This window comes from Balaenoptera ricei, chromosome 3, assembly GCF_028023285.1.
Source record: "Balaenoptera ricei isolate mBalRic1 chromosome 3, mBalRic1.hap2, whole genome shotgun sequence".
In the NCBI taxonomy this organism is placed as follows: Eukaryota; Metazoa; Chordata; class Mammalia; order Artiodactyla; family Balaenopteridae; genus Balaenoptera; species Balaenoptera ricei.
In genome coordinates this window covers 98,675,016-98,698,648 of record NC_082641.1, presented here as the reverse complement: position 1 = coordinate 98,698,648, position 23,633 = coordinate 98,675,016, and the positions used below count along the sequence as shown (strand labels likewise).

Below are 23,633 nucleotides of genomic sequence, written 5' to 3'. Positions count from 1 at the left end.
CAATACATAAGGCAAATACTAACAGCCATAAAAGGGGAAATCGACAGTAACACAATCATAGTAGGTGACTTTAACACCCACTTTCACCAATGGACAGATCATCCAAAATGAAAATAAATAAGGAAACACAAGCTTTAAATGCTACATTAAACAAGATGGACTTAATTGATATTTATAGGACATTCTATCCAAAAACAACAGAATACACTTTCTTCTCAAGTGCTCATGGAACATTCTCCAGGATAGATCATATCTTGGGTCACAAATCAAGCCTTGGTAAATTTAAGAAAAGTGAAATTGTATCAAGTATCTTTTCCGACCACAACGCTATGAGACTACATATCAATTACAGGAAAAAATCTGTAAAAAATACGAACACATGGAGGTTAAACAATACGCTACTTAATAACCAAGAGATCACTAAAGAAATCAAAGAGGAAATGAAAAAATACCTAGAAACAAAGGACAACGAAAACATGACGACCCAAAACCTATGGGATACAGCAAAAGCAGTTCTAAGAGGGAAGTTTATAGCAATACAATCCTACCTTAAGAAACAAGAAACATCTCAAATAAACAACCTAACCTTACACCTAAAGGAATTAGAGAAAGAAGAACAAAAAAACCCCAAAGTTAGCAGAATGAAAGAAATCATAAAGATCAGATCAGAAATAAATGAAAAAGAAATGAAGGAAACGATAGCAAAGATCAATAAAACTAAAAGCTGGTTCTTTGAGAAGATAAACAAAATTGATAAACCATTAGCCAGACTCATCAAGAAAAAAAGGGAGAAGACGCAAATCAATAGAATTAGAAATGAAAAAGGAGAAGTAACAACTGACACTGCAGAAATACAAAGGATCATAAGAGATTACTACAAGCAACTATATGCCAAGAAAATGTACAACTTGGAAGAAATGGACAAATTCTTAGAAATGCTCAACCTTCCGAGACTGAACCAGGAAGAAACAGAAAATATGAACAGACCAATCACAAGCACTGAAACTGAAACTGTGATTAAAAATCTTCCAACAAACAAAAGCCCAGGAACACACGGCTTCACAGGCGAATTCTATCAAACATTTAGAGAAGAGCTAACACCTATCTTTCTCAAACTCTTCCAAAATATAGCAGAGGGAGAAACACTGCCAAACTCATTCTACGAGGCCACCATCACCCTGATACCAAAACCAGACAAAAATGTCACAAAGAAAGAAAACTACAGGCCAATATCACTGATGAACATAGATGCAAAAATCCTCAACAAAATACTAGCAAACAGAATCAACAGCACATTAAAAGGATCATACACCATGATCAAGTGGGGTTTATCCCAGGAATGCAAGGATTCTTCAATATACGCAAATCAATCAATGTAATACACAATATTAACAAACTGAAGGAGAAAAACCATATGATCGTCTCAATAGATGCAGAGAAAGCTTTCGACAAAATTCAACACCCATTTATGATAAAAGCCCTCCAGAAAGTAGGCATAGAGGGAACTTACCTCAACATAATAAAGGCCATATATGACAAACCCACAGCCAACATCATCCTCAATGGTGAAAAACTGAAACCATTTCCACTAAGATCAGGAACAAGACAAGGTTGACCACTCTCACCACTATTATTCAACAGAGTTTTGGAAGTTTTAGCCACAGCAATCAGAAAAGAAAAAGAAATAAAAGGGATCCAAATCGGAAAAGAAGAGGTAAAGCTGTTACTGTTTGCAGATGACATGATACTATACATAGAGAATCCTAAAGATGCTACCAGAAAACTACTAGAGCTAATCAATGAATTTGCTAAAGTAGCAGGATACAAAACTAATGCACAGAAATCTCTTGCATTCCTATACACTAATGATGAAAAATCTGAATGTGAAATTAAGAAAACACTCCCATTTACCATGGCAACAAAAAGAATAAAATATCTAGGAATAAACCTACGTAAGGAGACAAAAGACCTGTATGCAGAAAATTATAAGACACTGATGAAATAAATTAAAGATGATACAAACAGGTGGAGAGATTATACCATGTTCTCAGATAGGAAGAATCAACATTGTGAAAATGACTATACTACCCAAAGCAATCTAAAGATTCAATGCAATCCCTATCAAACTGCCAATGGCATTTTTCACAGAACTAGAACAAAAAATTTCACAATTTGTATGGAAACAGAAAAGACCCCGAATAGCCAAAGCAATCTTGAGAAAGAAAAACGGAGCTGGAGGAATCAGGTTCCCGGACTTCTGACTATACTACAAAGCTACAGTAATCAAGACAGTATGGTACTGGCACTAAAACAGAAATATAGATCAATGGAACAGGATAGAAAGCCCAGAGATAAACCCACACACATATGGTCACCTTATATTTGATAAAGGAGGCAAGAATATACAGTGGGGAAAAGACAGCCTCTTCAATAAGTGGTGCTGGGAAAACTGGACAGCTACATGTAAAAGAATAAAATTAGAACACTCCCTAACACCATACACAAAAATCAATTCCAAATGGATTAAAGACCTAAATGTAAGGCCAGACACTATCAAACTCTTAGAGGAAAAGACAGGCAGAACACTCTATGACATAAATCACAGCAAGATCCTTTTTGACCCACCTCCTAGAGAAATGAAAATAAAAACAAAAATAAACAAATGGGACCTAATGAAGCTTAAAAGCTTTTGCACAGCAAAGGAAACCATAAACAAGATGAAAAGACAACCCTCAGAATGGGAGAAAATATTTGCAAATGAAGCAACTGACAAAGGATTAATCTCCAAAATTTACAAGCAGCTCATGCAGCTCAATATTAAAAAAACAAACAACCCAATCCAAAAATGGGCAGAAGAACTAAATAGACATTTCTCCAAAGAAGATATACAGATTGCCAACAAACACATGAAAGGATGCTCAATATCACTAATCATTAGAGAAATGCAAATCAAAACTACAATGAGATATCATCTCACACCAGTCAGAATGGCCATCATTAAAAAATCTACAAACAATAAATGCTGGAGAGGGTGTGGAGAAAAGGGAACCCTCTTGCACTTTGTTGGGAATGTAAAGTGATACAGCCACCATGGAGAACAGTATGGAGGTTCCTTAAAAAACTAAAAATAGAACTACCATACGACCCAGCAATCCCACTACTGGGCATATACCCTGAGAAAACCATAATTCAAAAAGATTCTTGTACCACTATGTTCATTGTAGCTCTATTTACAATAGCCAGGACATGGAAGCAACCTAAGTGTCCATCAACAGATGAATGGATAAAGAAGATGTGGCACATATATACAACGGAATATTACTCAGCCATAAAAGGAAACGAAATTGAGTTATTTGTAGTGAGGTGGATGGTCCTCGAGTCTGTCATACAGAGTGAAGTCAGAATGAGAAAAACAAATACCGTATGCTAACACATATATATGGAATCTAAAACAAACAGAAAATGGTCATGGAGGACCTAGGGGCAAGATGGGAATAAAGACGGAGACCTACTAAAGAATGGACTGGAGGATACGGGGAGGGGGAAGGGTAAGCTGGCACAAAGTGAGAGAGTGGCATGGACATCTATACAGTACCAAATGTAAAACAGATAGCTAGTGGGAAGCAGCCACATAGCACAGGGAGATAAGCTCAGTGCTTTGTGGCCACCTGGGGGCGTGGGATGGGCAGGGTGGGAGGGAGGGAGACGCAGGAGGGGGGAGTTGTGGGGAGATGTGTGTGTGTATAGCTGATTCACTTTGTTGTAGAGCAGAAACTAACACACCATTGTAGAGCAATTATACTCCAATAAAGATGTTAAAAAAAAAATCACAATGAATATGGTCTTAAAGGTCTTCTTAATATAAGGTTTCAAGTCATGCTTATAAAATGTGATTGGGCTGGATAAATAAGGGAAAAGAATCCAAATATGAATGCTAAATGAGTTTTTATGAGATTAAGCAGATAAAAAAAGTAAACAGGGCGATTGGGGTTGACATGTATACACTGATGTGTATAAAATTGATGACTAATAAGAACCTGCTGTATAAAAAAATAAATAAAATAAAATTCAAAAATTAAAAAAAAAAAAGTAAACAAATAATTACCATATGAGCCAGCAATTCCACTTCAAGGTAAATACACAAAGAACTGAAAGCAGAGCCTGGAACAGATATTTGTATACCAATGTTCACAGCAGTACTACCCACAATAGTCAAAAGATTGATACAACCCAAATGCCCATTAATAGCTGAATGGATAAACGAAATGCTATATATACATAATGGAATATTATTTAACCTTGAAAAGAAAGGAAATTCTGAAACATGCTATGAAATGGATGAACCTTGAAGGTGTTACACTGAATGAAATAAGCCAGTCAGAAAAGTACAAATATTGTACGATTCCACTTATATAGGTACCTAGGGTAGTAAAATTCATAGACAGAAAGTAAAATGGTAATTGGCTGGGGCTGGGGGGAGGAGTGGCAGAAATGGAGAACTACTGTTTAATGGGTAAAGAGTTTCAGTTTAGGGAGATGAAAAAGTTCTGGGGACGGATGGTAGTGATGGTTGCACAACCATGTGAATGTACTTAATGTCACTGTATACTTAAAATGATTAAACTGATAAATTTTATACATATATTTTACCACAATTTTTAAAAAAAGAAATTTTATGTGCAAACTGATCTGAATAGTGTCTGGGTTCCACAAAGCTTCCCTTAGGAGTGAAGAAGGGAAAAGTACTAACAGACTAACTCCAGGATTCTACTACTATTTCAGTTAAAGCAGCAGCATGTTTAAAACTATCAACTCTCATTTTACATTATTAGTAAATAAGACTTCAAGGGTGGAATGAGCTCAGTGTCACAGAACAGGTCTATAGAAAAGCTGTACTCCAGGTCTCATTAGTTGTTTTCAGTTACTAAGACTTTCTACAATATAAAGCTGTATGCCTGGAGTACTTCAGCACTACTCTAATGATATAATAAAACAAACATGAAGATGAGATCTAAAGACTATCAAAGGCATACTAGAAGGAAATGGGAAGCAATCAGATGAATATAAAATGACACCAATACCCAAAGTATTAGGGAATATAAATATTAAGAAATAATTTTGTTTTCAAGATTATAGCAGAGAAATGAGAGGTAATATCACCATAGATTCTACTGTATATTAAAAGGATAAGGGAATATTATGCATAACTTTACACCGATAAATATGACAATGGAAATGAAGCAGACTAATTTCTTGAAAGGTATGGACTACCAAAAGCTCACTCAAGAAACAGAAAACCTGAACTGCCCTATATCTGTTCAAGAAACTGAAGTTGTAGATTTAAAAACTCCAGGCCCAGATAACTTCTCTGGTGAATTCTACCAAACACTTAAAGAAGAAATAATACTGATTCTACACAAATTCTTCCAAACAATTAAAAAGGAGAGAACATTTTCCAACTCACTCTGTAAGGCCAGCATTTGTTTAAAAAAAAACAAAACAAAACACACACACACACATGAAAAAAAACAAAGATAAAACAAAAAACCCAAAAACATTAAAAGAAACTAAAAACCAGTATCTTTTGTAAACATAGGTACAAAAATTCTTAACAAAAATTTTAACAGATCAAATCTAATAATATATAAAAAATATAACACATCATGACCATATGGTTCTTTCCCTGGGAATGCAAAGTTGATTTAACATCAAACAAAGCCATCAATCTATTTAGCCATATTAACAGACTAAAAGCAGAAAAACCATATGATCATCTCAACAGGAGAAAAAAAAAAAAAGCATTTGACAAATTCCAACATCCGTGCCTGATTAAAAACTCCCAACAACCTGAAAAAAGAAAGAAACTTCTTCAATCTTATGAAGGGCATCTACAAAAACCTTACAGATAACATCATACTTGATGACAAAAGACTGCATGCTTTCCCCCCAAGATCAGGAACAAGATAAAAATGTCTGTTTTCACCATTTCTATTCAATACTAGACTGGAAGTTCTAGTCAGTGCAGTAAGATAGTAGGGTATTAGCATAAAGATAAACAAATAGATCAATGGTCCAAATTAGAGTCCAGAAATAAACTTCCAGATATATGTCAATTGACTTTTTAAAAGAGAGAAAGGCAATGCAGTGGAGGAAAGGATAATCAAAGTGGTGGGACAACTGATACACAGATTTAAAAAAAAAAGTATAATACATACTTCACACCGTATTAAAAAATTAACTGAAACTGGGTCATAGGCCTAACTATGACTATAAAACATCAACAAAGCAGGAGAAAATCTTTGTGACGTTAGGTTAGGCAAAATTCTTATAGAAAGAAAATCCATACACAGAACAAATTTTGATGAGGTCCAATGTATCAATTAAGAACTTCTGCAGTTTAAAAGAACTTGTAAAGAGAATGAAAAGACAAGAAATCATCTAAGAGGAAATATTTTAAAATCACATATCTGATTTGTATTTAAAATACATAAGGAACTGTTGAAACTCAACTAAGAAAACATACAACCCTATAAAAAATAGACACAACATCTGAAAAGACACTTCAACCAAAAAGTTACACAAATGGCAAATAAGCACATGATTAAGATGCTTAATGCAAATTAAATCCATAACAAACTACCACTACACATCTACTAGAATGGCTAAAATAAAAGGGCTGACCATACTAAGTGTTGGTGAGAATGTTAAGCAACTGATTTCATATACTGTCGCTGAGAATGTAAAATGGTACAATGGAAAATACTTAAGCAGTTCCTTAAAAAGTTAACCATACACCTACACTATGATTCAGTCGTTCCATTCCTAGGCATCTACACAAGAGAAATGAAAGCATACAAAGAAACCTGTGCCTGAATATGCTAAGTAGTCTTATTTGAAATAGCCCCAAAATGGTAACAGCTCAAGTGTTCATCAACAGGTAAATGGACAAACTGTGGTATAGCCATACAATGAATATACTTCAGTGATAAAAAGGAATGAACTACTGAAATATACAATATGGAAGAATCTCAAAATAATTATGCTAAGAGAAAGGACACAGGGAAAAAAAGACATATTGTATGATTCTATTTACATAAAATTCAAGAAAATGCAAACTAATCAGTAATGTCAGGAAGCAAATTGGTAGTTGCCTGAGAGAAAGAGGGCAAAGGTAGGAAGGGAGAAGCAAGGAAGGAATTAAAGTTTTGAGGTTGATGGATATATTCATTATCTTGATTGTGATGATGGCTTCACCAATGTATACATATGTCAAAGTTGACCAAACTCTACACTTTAATAAATATGTGCAGTTACTTTAAGTCAGGTATACCTAACAAACCTGTTTAAAATAAAACTGTAGCAGATGGCTTGGAAAATTCTGGCCAAAAATGGTTATGATGTTAACCAAACAGAATGACTGCCTTTTGATGTAGTGTGATGACTACAGAAATACAACATTCTGATTATTAACATTTTATAAAATCTGTCAAAAGAAAAGTCTTAGGATAAGAATTCATGATAATGTATAGACTATAATAATTAATGATTACCCAGGCAAAGAATATCATTAACTGATTAAAAGTCTGAATTACATTCCCTCAAAACTTCTGAAGGCCATTAGAAATTTCCAAAGTATGGACAGCATATATTTACTTTGCCAAAGTTTTAGTTACAATATACACTTTATATCAAATCAGTCTTTTTAAATTAATTGCATAGAATCCTTTGGGAAAGAAAAAGAAGTGGGAATTAGTAGCCTTAAAAAAAATATTTTGAGAAATCATTCCCCTAAAAATTACTCTGTTGAGATTGTCTTAAAATAAGAATATGAAACATATAAATTAAATACCAACCTACTATAAGTTGTATTTGAATGTTTGATCACAGAACATCTGGGAGTTATTTTATGATTGTACAAATTCTCATCCTTTCTGCTCTTATTCTCAAGTCCTCTGAGTACTTACTAAGCATAAGGCAATGTGCTATATGCTACTGGTACCAGTAAAACAAAGGCTACATAATAGTACTTGATATATTTCAAGTAATTTACATCATAGGAGAGAATTTTAACTTCAAAAGTGATACTTGCAGAAACAGAACAATACTACTATACTCCTATAATACCTACTGTAATTACATTTTATTAAGAACCTTAGTTTTATTTACTCAGAAAAATCTGCAGCCAAAACAGGATACATTCAACTCCCTTTAAAACTGCATTGTCTTAATAACAAAACAGAAACAATTTTTATGACTGCAACATTTAACTTGTTAAAAGAAGAATAATGTGAGGGAATAGTAATTTAATTGCATTGGAAACAAAGTCCAGTCCAAAACTAAAATGCAAACACTTTGTTTTTCTTGTTAAAGAATGCAATTTCTAATTTCAGTTGAATGATATTTTGTACCTTATTGATGTTTGGCTCCTCCATCATAGAATTTTTGATGGTTTCACAGCTGTCCTCTAATGACTTCATCAAGAAAGAATAACCACATGACAAAGAGTAAGGATGAGAGATGTAACATGCAAAATACTGGGGATATTTTTTTAAATTTTATTTTTAACTAAATTTACTAAAAAACAACACTGGACTGAGTTATTATTTTTTAAATTTCATATATTTTAAAAGAAGCATGTGTGGGGATGCATGATTGGGGGTTAGGGAAAACTTAATCCCTCGGAACTCCTTAACTATCACTATAAATTTTATTCTATTTCTTAAGAAATTTTTACCCACTGAACTCATTTGAAACATTGACATTAAAGCAAGATTGAGCCCAAAGTACTTTATACTACAAATTTCAGAGCTACTAGTGCCAGAGTACTATGAACTGAAAATTAAAGTCAAATTGTTCTCTTATACACTATTACGTCTTGTCTCCATTATGATACCTCATTTCTCAAGGAAGACTTCCTGATTAGAAAATTTTTGATTCGTAGGTTTCTAATTCTCTCCTTCTCTTGATTTAGCCAGAAACAGTCAATAAAATGCTTGGAGACACATATCATTTTTAAAAGCGGATATTAGCACTTGTTAAAGAAAGAAATGGTTCAAGATCTTTAGTTCTCAGAAAATGAAAAAAAACAGAAAAAGGAATTGGGGATAAAAATGACAGCTGTCAAGCATTTTTTTTTGTTGGTTATGATTCAGATATAGTCTATTTGCAGCTATCTATACTTTACTTCCAAATAAGCACAAACAGGAAAGAACTTCTATTTTAAAAATGCATGTGCCAGCAAACTACATTATATACGAAAAGAAAAGAACTGAGGATACACAAGGATTTTAATGTCAGATGAAGAAAATTTCATTTCCAAACATGTAAAGGAATAAAGAAAACAGCAGCACTCTCAAAATACTCTCCAACGTCTCCCACTGAAAATACAAGGCCTGTCACGCATCTATTAATATTTCCTAACCATCTGAAAAGTCACAGTGACTTGGGCTCAACTATTTAAGTATAATCATCATTTTATAAAACAGAGAGATGGAGGGTAATTTTCTTAATACCACAAAAAGGCTAGTCAACTTTCCAGTAAAGATTATATATCTTTGTACCAACTCTATAAAGTTAATATTTTATTTAATTCCATCTAATCTATGTTTTACTATATAAAATTTTTCTTTTCATATTTCCTTTATCAAAATGTCACTATCACCATCAAGAATAAAACAACAAAGTAGTAACAATAAATTTCTAATAACTACCATTAATCACGCCAGGTTTTAAATAAGCTAAATCTGCTAATCAAAGTATTGTAAGGTATATCATATTCATTTTGGAGATTAAAAAAAACTAAAATCGGAGAAAATATTTAGCTTAATGATAGCTATAAACCTTTCAGTGCAACATTCATATTCATGCTTTTGATTAAAATAATTACAATACAAAAATAACTAAAATTTTCTTAAGATATCATGAAACTCCTAAGAAAACTAAGAATAAAACAGCAGAGGAATTTAACAGGTATAGTTGTACTCATTTATCCATTATCCTTCCATATGCATTCTGGCTTGGTTATGCTCCTCTATTTCCTTAATGACTATTTCCTGATTCAACTAGACAATCTAGTGGTAAACTAGTTTTCTGTTTTGTTTGCTTTGAGAATGATTTCATTTCCCAAATGCACTAAATATATCAGCAGTGGAGAAATGTTTTTATCTTCATAACTATATTAATCAAATACGGCAATGGTTTTTAAAAAATGATTTGGTACCTGAAATTACTATGCCATATCTGTACGTTCATATTACAAGGTGCATCAAAGAAATCAAAGAAGTAATAACAAGCAGAGTAAACATGCTATTTATACAGAATGCAGCAGTGCTTCATATACCATTATCAGGATGCTTTAACTTGTAATAAATTATTTTAGGCAAAGGTATATTTTAAATAAGAAACATTACCTCAGCAGTAAACATATTATAGTTACTCTGACACTCTTATCTAGCACATTTATTTTTAATTTTATTTATCCAAAAAATTTCTTAAACTGTTTTAAAGGGAATTCATATACTAAATATTTAAGATATATCTGACATAAGGTTAAAAAGAAATACATTAATTTGTATTATATCTAATTGTATCTATTGTTTGCCTAGATTTCAATGTTATACTAAGGTACACATGTCAAAAGTCTTCTAAGTTATTAGCAAGAACACTATATATTTTGTTTCCTGACTTGGCTATTCAAATATATTTACACAATCAGGCAAATAGTAAATAACAACACATGCAGTTGCCTCTTACAAATTAGTTCTTAAACAGAGACAATGAGATATACGTAATTTTCCTTTTTCAATAAGGTTAGATGCCATCTTGCTTTTTGCTAACTTGTCTATTAAGAAGCCATTCTATTTCCTTATTTTTCCAACTGAAATATCTTCCTTTTCTCCTCCCACTTCAACAACTGCAAAGCTTGTTTTTAGATTAGTTCAGTGCTTCTCAAAGTGTGATCCACAAACCAGCTGCCAGTCTTGAACTCTTTGTTACTGATCCATGAGAAGATAAGGAATTAACTGCATCACTAAGTCCACTGTTTAATTTATCCAAAACTTTTTAATAGCAAAACTATTTCAAAGAAAGAGGCAATATGTTAATTTATATTCCAGTACAGGTTCCCCATATCATCAAACTGGACTTACTAGTAGCACTGAACTAAATGAGAAAAATAATCTTTATGATAATAACATCAAGGTATAATCAACCAATTACAGTATAATTATAAATTAATTTGAGTCTGCAAAATTTTACTAAGAAGTATAATCAATACAAAAAAAGGAAAATGTACATATTTGAAATGTTTGCAGTATACAAAACTACTTTCAATGAAACTTCTAAGATAAACTTTATCACATGAAAATGATGGGAAATTTCCACTTTGCCTCTTAAAATGGTAATCATGACAACTCAAAACCAGGAAACAAGACACAAAATCTTAAGTCAAACAGTATCTTTTTTGGGAAAAAAAGTCCCAAATACATCTGAATTAGTTACTTTAAATTAAATTGGTTAGGAAAATACTGACCCTCTCTTCTTCTATGTATTAACTACATAATCCATGTTTATGACATAAACAATGAGTTTTTTAAAAGTCTGTAAAATGCAACTTATTCTTTATAGTTAAAAATACAAAAGACTTTAATAATAAAATAGCAAACAAGTTTTAATTTATACAGACCTCATTTAGACACCTTTTCTTTGTGAATATATTTCTGATAAACGTTTCTTGAATTTCTTCCTGCTTCACCAAGTACTGCCAAAGTCTCTTCACAGACAGTGACAGATGGTGTTTAGATCTACAGGGAGACAATATATTTCATCATACACTTCAGAGATTTCTGGTTAATCTGACTATATTTCCTTGGTGCTATATGAATGTTTATAATAATAAATTAACTAGAATCAGACCACATCATCTAGGGTAGCAATCAGCAAACTTTTTCTTAAAGGAAGAGATAGTAAATATTTCAGGCTTTGTGGGCCACATGGTCTCTCCCCCAACTACTTAACTTCACCACTGAAGTGGGAAAGCAACCACAGGTAATACTAAAATGAAAGGGTGTGGCTGTAATCCACAAAACTTTATTTACAATGCAGAAGGAGAGTGGATTTGGCCCCATGGGCTGCAGTTTGCTGACCTTTAACCTAAGAACATAAGATCTAACAAAAGAGGTATGCTTCCTACAAAAGATCTAGAAGCAAAACTACTCAAAGTGTTGTTTGTGAACACATACTGGATCATGAACTCCCATGAAAGAATGTGAATCAACTATGTCACTAAGCCACTAAGTACACTGTTTAGTTCAGTTAACATTTTTTGTAGTAAGACTTTCTTAACGAAGCAAGCACTGAATTGATTTACCTCTTGGTGCAAATGCTTTATCTCCTCATGTACAGTAAAACAGTTTGCTAACTAGCTATTCCAAATAGCTCTGCTCCAACGTAGGTGTCAGAAAACACTGGCCCATGGCTCAAATCCAGCCTACCTTTCATATTCAAAAATAAAGTTTATTGACATTACTATATTTAGAATAGATAAGCAACAAGGACCTACTGTATAGCACAGGGAACTTGTCTCAATATTCTGTAATAGCCTAAATGGGAAAAGAATTCAAAAAAGAATGGATACTTACATGGGTATAACTGAATCACTTTGCTGTACACCTGTAACTAACACATCACTGTTAATCAACTACACTCCAATATAAAATAAATATTAAAAAAAAAAAAGTTTATTGGATCATAGCCATGCCCATTCATTTACTGTCTATGGTTGCTTTCACGCTACAGTGGCAGAGTTGAATAGCTGCAAAAAGGATTGTAGGGTCAGTAAAGGCTATTTACTATATGAACCTTTGCAAGAAATGTTTGCTAACATCCGGACTACAATATGCATCACACAAAGACACAGATATGAATGAGCCTAGAACAGCAAATTAAATATTGAAGTACTAAAATATTTTTTCTTTAAACACCACCTGATGACATTCTGATTTAATAAAACTCATATTAGAACAGTATTCATATGAAACCCTACTTGAAAGGAGTGTTTGTAGGTTCCAGCAAAGCTTTGTGGCGGAGAATTGCAGGACCTGCAGACACACTCTCTTCAGAGGTATGACTTGCGATATAGTTTTGAGGTGGCCCCCCATGGATTTCAAGTCGTCGGAGAAGAACTTGTTCCCAACATTGAAGAGTTTTTAGAACGGCATGACAAAGTGGTGAACTAACTGGAAGCTCTATAAAGAGAAAATAAAATTGACCCACATTTATCTTCTGCAGTAAAATGCTATATTCAATGTAGAGAATAAGATATATAAACACACATCTTGGCAGAGGAGATGTGAAAGAGAGGTGGGCACAGAAATCCAGAGGATTGAAAAGAATGTCATAAATCTGTAGAGCATTTCGACATAATTAGTGGCCTAGGACAACAGAAAAAAAGGGCAATCTAGGTCAAAATTACATCATACCTTTACTACTAGAACTTGGAATAACATTTGTGACTTGTGATTGAAATAACTGCCATAGTGGTTAAGAATCCGCCTACCAATGCAGGGAACGTGGGTTCGAGCCTTGGTCCGGGAAGATCCCACATGCTGTGGAGCAACTAAGCCCGTGCGCCACAACTACTGAGCCCGCGCTCTAGAGCCTGCGAGCCACAACTGCTGAGGCCTGTGCACCTGAAGCCCGTGCTCTGCATCAGGAGAAGCCACCGCAGTGAGAGGCCCGCTCACTGCAACGAAGAGTAGCCCCCGCTCACTGCAACTAGAGAAAGCCATGCGCAGCAGCAAGGACCCAACACAGCCAAAAATAAATAAATAAAATAAATAAATAAATAACTGCTATAGCAATCACTGCTTTTGACTTTAATTTCCCACAAAAAATGTACCTGAATATTATAAAAATATGTTTGGGAGGAAAATTAATTGCTTTAAGCCTTTGTATCAGCCCAATTTATGTACAGCACATAGCTAGACTTCTTTTGAAAATTAAAATAATATACAAGGTAAAAAAAAGTGAAATAATACTTATTACAAAACTCAGCACTTGCCAGTTCTACACTTCCATACTCCTGAATCCTGATCCCCCTTTCAACTTTTAGCTATTCCTGCTGTTTACCTTCAAAAATCTAAATAATATGCTTATTGATTTTTTTCTATTTTAGAAATGATCTACTGATTTACTACTATGAAATATGAGAATAAACTTCCCCTCTCTCCATCATTCCAATACAGTCCCTAGTAATTTTTGGTTAGATTGATAATTTAGTGTCTACTTTGTTTTATATATATGTAAATAGAGATCACAGTTGAACTACTTGGTATACTATCATGCCCCTTTCTTTTCTGTACAAACTTTTTCTCCCTCACAGTTAATAATTACTAAATTTTTGCTTTTGTTTAGTTTCCTACGTGTCTACAACTATTAAATCTCCAACACCTTGGCTAGAGCTATAAACACAGTCTCAATACAGTCAATCACATCAGCTTCAGATTCCCTGCTTTCGTGGACCCTGTCCTCCTAAAAGCACCTAACAATATGATAGACCCACAGGAAGTTACTAAACGTTTTCTCCACTACTTGAAAAAAATAAAAAATAAGTCAATCAAAAGCAATGGCAATATAAGTTCATGTTAAGCTATTTATTACCTGCAAGATCATGACCTGCAAAGGGATAGAAAGTCTTCAAATTGCTGAGCACCAACTGCACCATTGCCAAACGCATCAATGACCAACTAAAAATAAAGCAACAGTAGATCTGTTAAAAATTTACTTAGGGATTGAGAAGACTACACATTCTTTATCCCAACAATTCACTACCAGGAATCTACCCTGAAGATATACTTCCACAAAAACAAAACAATACATGCGTGCGCAGTCACTCATGTCAGCATTATCTACAACAGCAAAAGAGTAGAAACAACCAAATTACCCATCAGAGTAATTGTAATGGTTGAATAACTAGCTCTGAATCATGGAATATTTTAGGGTAGCCAAAAGGAAGGCTAAATGTTAATATGGAGTGAACCCCAGCATGTATTAATAAATAAAAAGCAAGTTATAAACATTATATATAGTATGCTACCTGCTACCTTCTGTGTAAGAAAGCAGCGGAAATAAGATTTTACACACACACACAGAGACACACACACACCCCCTTATTTTTGAAAACAGAAGGATAAACCAGAAACTAATAAAAATAAGTATCTGTAGAGGTTGTAGAGGAGGACTCAAGTGGAAGAGATATGAGACTTCAGATTTTATAGTTTTATACAGATTTCCTTTTTTTAATTAAAAAAAGATACTTTGGCTTTTTTTTTTCAAGGAAAAAATTTATTTCTTAGAGTACTGATTTTTTACTACTCTAAATTGTGGTAAAATACATATGACATCTTAACTACTTTTAAGTGTACAGTTCAGTAACATTAAGTATATTCATATTGTACAGCCACCACCACCATCCATTTCCAGAATTCTTTTCATCTTGAAAAACTGAAACTCTATAACCATTAAACAATAACTCCCCATTTTGTCCGTCTCCTAGGCCCTGGCAACCAGCATTCTACTTTCTGTCTCTATGAATTTGACTATTCTAGGTATCTTACATAAGTGGAATTATACAAGCATTTGTCTTTTTCTGCCTGGTTTATTTTACCTAGCAAAATGCCCTCAAGATTCATCCATATTGTAGCATGTGTCAGAATTTCCATTCTTTTAAAGGCTGAATAATATTCTACTCTATGTATCTACCACATTCTTTATTGCATTCAATTTGCTGACAGACACCTGAGTTGCAATTATCCCTTGGCTATTAAGAAAAATGCTATTATGAGCATGAGTGTACTACTACCAGTTCAACACCTGCTTTCAATTTCTTGTGTATATCCAGAAGGGAAACTGCTGGGTCACATGGTAATTCTACTTTTAATTTTTGAGGAACTGTCATACTGTTTTCCACAGTGGTTGCACCAGTTCACATTCCTACCAACAGTGTACAAGGGTTTCAATCTCTCCACACCCTTGCCAACATTGTGATTTTCTGTTTTTTTGATAATAGCCAATCTAATGGGTGTGAGGGGATCTCTCATTGTGGTTTTTATTTGCATTTCCTCAGTAATCTGTGACAGTGAGAACCTTTTCATGTGCTTATTTTGAAAAATGTCTGTTCAACTTATTTGCCCATTTTTAAATTGGGTTATTTGGGTTATTTTGTTGTTGAGTTACACAGATTGACTTTGGAGCCATCTAAATATTCCATATATTCAAAAAAACAAAATCAGGTTAACACAGGACACCAGCAAATAAAAATCTCATACTGATACCAACACCAGACAAAGATATCACAAAAAAGGAAAATTACAGGCCAATATCACTGATGAACATAAGACACAAAAATCCTCAACAAAATACTAGCAAATCAAATCCAACAACACATTAAAAGGATCATACACCATGATCAAGTGGGATTTATCCCAGGGATGCAAGATACTTCAGTATACGCAAGGATACTTCAATATACACAAATGCAAGGATACTTCAATATACGCAAATCAATCATTGTGATACACCACGTTAACAAACTAAAAAATAAAAACCATATGATCATCTCAATAGATGCAGAAAAAGCTTCTGACAAAATTCAACACCCATTTATGATAAAAACTCTCCAAAAAGTGGACATAGAGAGAACATACCTCAACATAATAAAGGCCATATATGACAAACCTACAGCTAACATCATACTCAACGGTGAAATGCTAAAAGCATTTACTCTAAGATCAGGAATAAGACAAGGATGTCCACTCTTGCCACTTTTATTCAACATAGTTTTGGAAGTCCTAGCTACAGCAATCAGAGAAGAAAAAGAAATAAAAGGAATCCAAATTGGAAAAGAAGAAGTAAAACTGTCACTATTTGCAGATGACATGATACTACACACAGAAAATCCTAAAGATGCTAACAGAAAACTACTAGAGCTTGTCAATGAATTTGGTAAAGTTGCAGGATACAAAATTAATACGCAGAAATCTCTTGCATTCCTATACACTAACAATGAAAGATCAGAAAGAGAAATTAAGGAAACAATCCCATTTACCATCTCATCAAAAGAATAGAATACCTAGGAATAAACCTACCTAAGGAGGCAAAAGACCTGTACTCAGGAAACTATAAGATACTGATGAAAGAAATCAAAGATGACACAAACAGATGGAGAGATATACCATGTTTTTGGATTGGAAGAATCAATATTGTCAAAATGACTATACTACCCAAAGTAATCTACAGAATCAGTGCAATCCCTATCAAATTACCAATAGCATTTTTCACAGAATTAGAACAAAAATTTTACCATTTGTATGGAAACACAAAAGACCTCGAATAGCCAAAGCAATCCTGAGAGAGAAAGATGGAGCTGGAGGAATCACGCTCCCTGACTTCAGACTATATTACAAAGCTACCGTAATCAAAACAGTATGGTACTGGCACAAAGACAGACATACAGATCAATGGAACAGGATAGAAAGCCCAGAGATAAACCCATCCATCTATGGTCACCTAATCTATGAGTAAGGAGGCAAGAATATACAATGGAGAAAAGACAGTCTCTTCAATAAATGGTGCTGAGAAAACTGGACAGCTATATGTAAAAGAATGAAATTAGAACATTCTCAAACACCATACACAAAAATAAACTCAAAATGGATTAAAGACCTAAATGTAAGACAGGATACTATAAAACTCTTAGAGGAAAACATAGGCAGAACACTCTCTGATATAAATTGCAGCAAGATCTTTTTTGACTCATTTCCAAGAGTAGTGAAAATAAAACCAAAAATAAACAAATGGGACCTCATTAAACTTAAAAGCTTTTGCACAGCAAAGGAAACCATAAACAAAACAAAAAGAAAACCCTCAGAATGGGAGAAAATACTTGCAAACTAAGTGACCAACAAGGGATTAATCTCTAAAATATACAAACAGCTCATTCAGCTCAATATCAAAAAAACAAACAACCCAATCAAAAAATGGGTGGAAAATCTAAATTGACGTTTCTCCAAAGAAGACATACGGATGGCAAAAAAGCACATGAAAAGATGCTCAACATTGCTAATTAGAGAAATGCAAATCAAAACTACAATGAGGAATCACTTGACACTGGTCAGAAGAGCCATCATCAAAAAATCTACAAACAATAAATGCTGGAGAGGGTGGGGAGAAAAGGGAACCCTCGTACACTGTTGGTGGGAATGTAAATTGGTAAACTGGTACAGTCACTATGGCGAACAGTATGAAGGTTCTTTAAAAAACTAAAAACAGAGCTACTATACCATGATCCAGCAATCCCACTCCTGGGCATATATCTGGAGAAAACTATCATTTGAAAAGATACATGCACCCCAACGTTCATTGCAGCACTATTTACAATAGCCAGGACATGGAAGCAACCTAAATGTCCACTGACAGAGGAATGGATAAAGAAGATGTGGTACATATATACAATGGAATATTACTCAGCCACAAAAAAGAATGAAATAATGCCATTTGCAGTGACACAGATGGACCTAGAGATTGTCATACTGAGTGAAGTAAGTCAGACAGAGAAAGACAAATATCATATGGCATCGCTTATATGTGGAATCTAAAACAATAGTACAAATGAACTTATTTACAAAACAGAAATAAAGTCACAGATGTAGAAAACAAACTTATGGTTACCAAGATGAAAAAGGATAAAGCGGGGGAGGGATAAATTGGGAGACTGAGATTGACATATACACACTATTATATATAAAACAGATAACTAATAAGAACCTACTGTATAGCACAGGGAACTCTACTCAATACTCTGTAATGACCTATATGGGAAAAGAATCTAAAAGAGTGGATATATGTATAACTGATTCCCTTTGCTGTACAGCAGAAACTAACATAACATTGTAAATCAACTATACTCCAATAAAAATTAATTTTTAAAAAATCTCATAAAAACTTTTCTTTTCGATAAAGGAGTACTTCATTTTCCCTAACATACTTACTTCTTTTGGAAATTTTGTATTTTTCTATCACACAATTAACATACCATGTCATAATAAAATATATACACCTTTCAGATATAAACAACATATCATACTATCACTTATGCATGTAAGGATAATAATGTAGCACTGGAGCTTTGAGGGTATTTGAACATTTATGATTTTTATATGTGTTCCACATATGCCATTTTTAAGACAGAAATCACTGACATCTTTGAGTACTAGTGTACTGAAAAGACATTAGATCTTTTAGGCTAAAACAATGTGGTTTGTTTATTGTAGGGAGCAAAGGGCAAGGAATGATCTGATAGCAAGATTTATGAGAATTGAAAAGAAGTATATAGATTGTCCATTTATGGTGTTTATTGTAGGGAGCAAAGGGCAAGGAATGATATGATAGCAAGATTTATGAGAACTGAAAAAAAGTACAGATTGTCCATTCAAGGGTAATCAAAAATTAACTGTGGAATTACTGTTAAGGAAGGGAATTTAACAATTTCAGCTAAAGAGATCTGGGTTATAATATAATTCACCAAGCTATTAATTTCATGTATTATTTTCAAAATTACATAACAAATTTTTTAAAGAAGCTTAAAATTAAATATTCCATACCTATATGAATTTGAATTAGAATGCTCTTGGAGATGGAAATCTGAAGCTAAAACATCTTCATCTTCGTCATCACTTTCCAGACTCTCCTCTGAATCATATTCTGCTCTACTTTGAGAAGCAGGTAGAAAAGGCTAAAATAAAAGAGTTACAGAATTTATCATCCAACTATCTGATTTAACACATTCAATTATATAGTCTAATATTAGCAATTTATCCCATTTTTGGGTACTTTGTTATAAGAAAGTAAAGTAACCAGTACTTGGCTACTGCTTCTTTTGACATTCTATGCCTTCAACATCACTTTACACAATTCCCTTATTTATTCATCCAATCAACAAAAATTTATTAAGTATCCACTCTGTGTGAAAAGTATACCCAATGTAAGAAATTTTAAGACATATATATAGTCACTGTCCTCACAGCACTTATATTTTAGTGGGGGAAAAAGACAGGCAAATAATAGAAAACTAAATATAAATTGTATTTAGCTGTGTTATAAAGAAGAAAATAGCATTGGGATCAAGAATATTAACAACAGTTGAGATAAGCTGATCACGAAAGGCCTCTTTGAAAAGTGTCATTTAAGTGAGACCTAAAGGACAAGAAGGAATAAGCCATTTAACAAGAGGGAAGAAAAGCATTTTAGGTAGTAGATATAGTATGTAAAAAGGCTTTAATAAGGTAAAAGAGTTTGGTATGGAAAAAAAAAAGTTTGGCTGAAGCCTACTAAAGCAAGAGGATAGTGTTGGGAGAAAAGTTGAAGAGAACAGCAGATGACAGATTAGGTAGGGTTTTTGTACAACACAGTAAAGAGTGTAATGGAATGCCACTGATGAGTTTTAAGTAGAGGATAGGTATTGAGATTTATCCTTTGGAATATTACTATGACCACAGCCTTATGAGAGAAAAGTCAAATAGCAAGAGAAGAAATGGAGACATCAGTAACTAAGGCAAGAGTTGGCAGTCTGGATACAGGTGTGTGATGGAGATGGAGAGAAATAACACATTCATGGTATATTTGGGGGAAAGCACAGATTTACTGATCAATTTGGAGAGCAAGGGAAAGAGAAGGAAAAGACGATTTCTGGGTTTCTGGCTTGAGCAACTGTAAGGATGAAGATGCCATTTACTAAAATGGGAGGACTTTGGTTGTGACATGGGAAGTACTAAAGAAAATAAATATCAGAAACCTAAATCTTGAAGAAGATCAAGATTCACAGGTCAGGTAGAAAAGGAAGAAGAAAGAAGACTATGAAGGAATAAATAGTAAGGTTAGGAAATAATCTAGAAGAGACTGGTATCAATAGAACAAGAGAGAAAAGTAATTCAAATGGGAGGAAATAGTCACATGGGTTGAATACTGCTAAGAAGCCAAATAAGATGATGACAAATAAGTTTCCTATATTTGATAACATGGATACCACCTGAATCTCAAGAACAGCAGGTTCAGTGGGGTAGTTGTGTCACAAGTCATACAATGGGTAAATATGAACGGGACCTATGGCAATAGAAAGATAATGTGTTTACAGTTTTGAAAAGTTGAAGGAGGATGGGAAACAGAGAAATGGGATAATAGTTTGAAAAAGTTTTGGGATCAAAGCAGGATTTGGAATGGGAGACAGTAGAGCACATTTCTGTTCTGATGGGAAGAGCCAATAGTGAAGAGAGAAGAGTAGAGAAGAAAAGCAAGGATAGGATTCAGAATAGCACTGAATCTTTGATAGGAAGGATGCTTCCTTAATAATAACAAGAGAGAACAAGATGAGGGCTTCATGACAGAATGATGCCTCCTTAATAATAACAAGAGGGAACAAGATGAGGGCTTCATGACAGAACGATGAAAGACTTTTGTCTGGTTCTATTTTTTTTTAATGACTTATAAGATGATGTCATCAGTTAAGAGTGAGGATGAAATAAGAGATGTGGGAAATTTGAAAAGAAAACTTATAAAATCTTGGGTCCAAAGAAGTCCAATAAAGAAACATAGCAGGGAGGGTAAAAATTCTGGAATAGCTGAGCGAGGAGTTTGGTAAGTCCTCTTCCCAAAAAGCAGTAATAAAACTGGAAAAGCCTGTCAAAAACAACCATTTAAAGATACTGGAAACTAATCAAATACATACAACACATAGAGAAGTATTTATTCAAGAAAAACTACTGAATCTCTGGTGAAAAGTGAGCATCTGGCATTTTGGCTAGGGGGTACTCCTAACCCAACCCCTGCCCTCTGTGGCCCATTTGTTCTATCAGGGCCAGCAGCCTGTGAGGACAGAGAACTCTGCTGCCTGGCCAGAGGGGGCTGACTTTAATAAGAATTCCACGCCCATAAATCCAGAGAAAACTATAATTCGAAAAGATACATGCACCCCAATGTTCACTGTAGCACCATTTACAACAGCCAAGACATGGAAACAACCTAAATATCCATCGACAGATGAATGGATAAAGAAGATGTGGCACATATATATATAATGGAATACTACTCAGCCATAAAAAGAATGACATAATGACATTTGCAGCAACATGGATGGACCTAGAGATTTTAAGAAGTGAAGTAAGTCAGAAACAGAAAGATAAATACCATATGATATCACTTAAATGTGGAATCTAAAATATGACATAAATGAACTTATCTACGAAACAGAAACAGACTCACAGACGTAGAGAACAGACTTGTGGTTGCCAAGAGGGAGCTGGGGTAGGGATTGGGAGTTTGGGATTACGGGATGCAAACTATTATACAGAGAATGGATAAACAACAAGGTCCTCAATCTATATTCAATATCATATGATAAACCATATGAAAAATATGAAAAAGAATGTATATAAATGAATAATTGAATCACTTTGCTGTACAGTAGAAATTAACACAACATTGTAAATCAACTATACTTCAATTGAAAAAAAAAAAGAAAACGAATTCCATGCCCAGCAGCATTGTCAAAAACAAGAGTTCTCGGCGGCAAACAATTAGGGAAGGCTAAACATCTCAACTAGCCTGAGGCTCAGATACAGACTGGAGCAAGGGCAGACCAGCCAGAAATTTAACCAGATCCAGGAACAAGAAAACTAAAGAAGGCCTTGCTAATCAAGAATCATATACCCAGCAAAAGTAAAAGTATGCTTTAAAAATGAAGATGAAATAAAGATATTCCAATATAAATAGAGTACATAATAAACATCTGTTGAATGAATCAATGACTGCAAAAGGCAATGTGAAACAAGGCAATATAAATGCCCTTCTTTACCCTGAAGCATGCAAAAATTACAAACGTTCTGTGACCATTTAAAAATTTTCAGAACATTAAAAACTCTTACAGTCAGCTATAAATGTATAGGAAAATGAAAAAAAATAGTAAAAACAATACTTATTTAGTATACTGTAATTAAAAAATTAGAACAGTGAGAATGAGAATTAAAGTGTTTTATTTCTTTGTAAGAAATTTATCAAGAGTACTTTGAACAGTGCTGGCCTTCTTCTAACTCAGGAATCAAAGCCAGCTTCTTTTCTAATCGTTAGCAAATTGTCATACTCCTTTCTAAGTTTGTATCAGCGCCCAACTTTTTACTCTTTGCACTTTCAATGTTGTGAAATATTACCCAGAGTTCTTTTAATGTGAAGTTTTTTGTCAATTCCCTACTCTGGGATATCTTCATCCTTTTGTCACACTTTCCTCATTTATGTTGATAAGCTGGCCTTTACTAATTGCCTCTGGCTGTACATCTAAAGTCTATCAAATGACAGCAATGTCAGTATTCCCAAAGTTAGCTATTTCTTCTATAACTTCTATAACTTTACTTATATTTGATTTGAATTTCACTTCCAGTACTACCACTTCTCATTTTTCAGTTGCACTTTTATCTGTGTTAGGCAATTCCCTCTTCTGATTAGCCAGTTGTGTAAAATGTCACTTGTGTTTATTATGGGAGATAAGGAGGCAAGACAACCACATGCTTTTCTGTCTGTGTATGAACTGA

General features: G+C 33.9%; 1 protein-coding gene across 6 annotated transcripts in view; it reads right to left on the bottom strand.

Annotated features, from left to right (window-relative positions):
- The window catches only part of DMXL1 (Dmx like 1), a 130,314-nt gene that overhangs the window by 35,760 nt on the left and 70,921 nt on the right, over window positions 1-23,633 (bottom strand). For 4 of the 6 annotated variants that reach the window (XM_059916926.1, XM_059916928.1, XM_059916931.1 and 1 more), the window contains 5 exons: window positions 19,659-19,789; window positions 14,659-14,744; window positions 13,043-13,244; window positions 11,684-11,801; window positions 8,409-8,471 (listed from right to left, as the gene is read on the bottom strand). In XM_059916926.1, coding sequence (XP_059772909.1) covers window positions 8,409-8,471; window positions 11,684-11,801; window positions 13,043-13,244; window positions 14,659-14,744; window positions 19,659-19,789 — 600 coding nt within the window. The remainder of the gene's footprint in view (window positions 1-8,408; window positions 8,472-11,683; window positions 11,802-13,042; window positions 13,245-14,658; window positions 14,745-19,658; window positions 19,790-23,633) is intronic. The other 2 variants (XM_059916927.1, XM_059916929.1) reach the window with 1 other exon arrangement.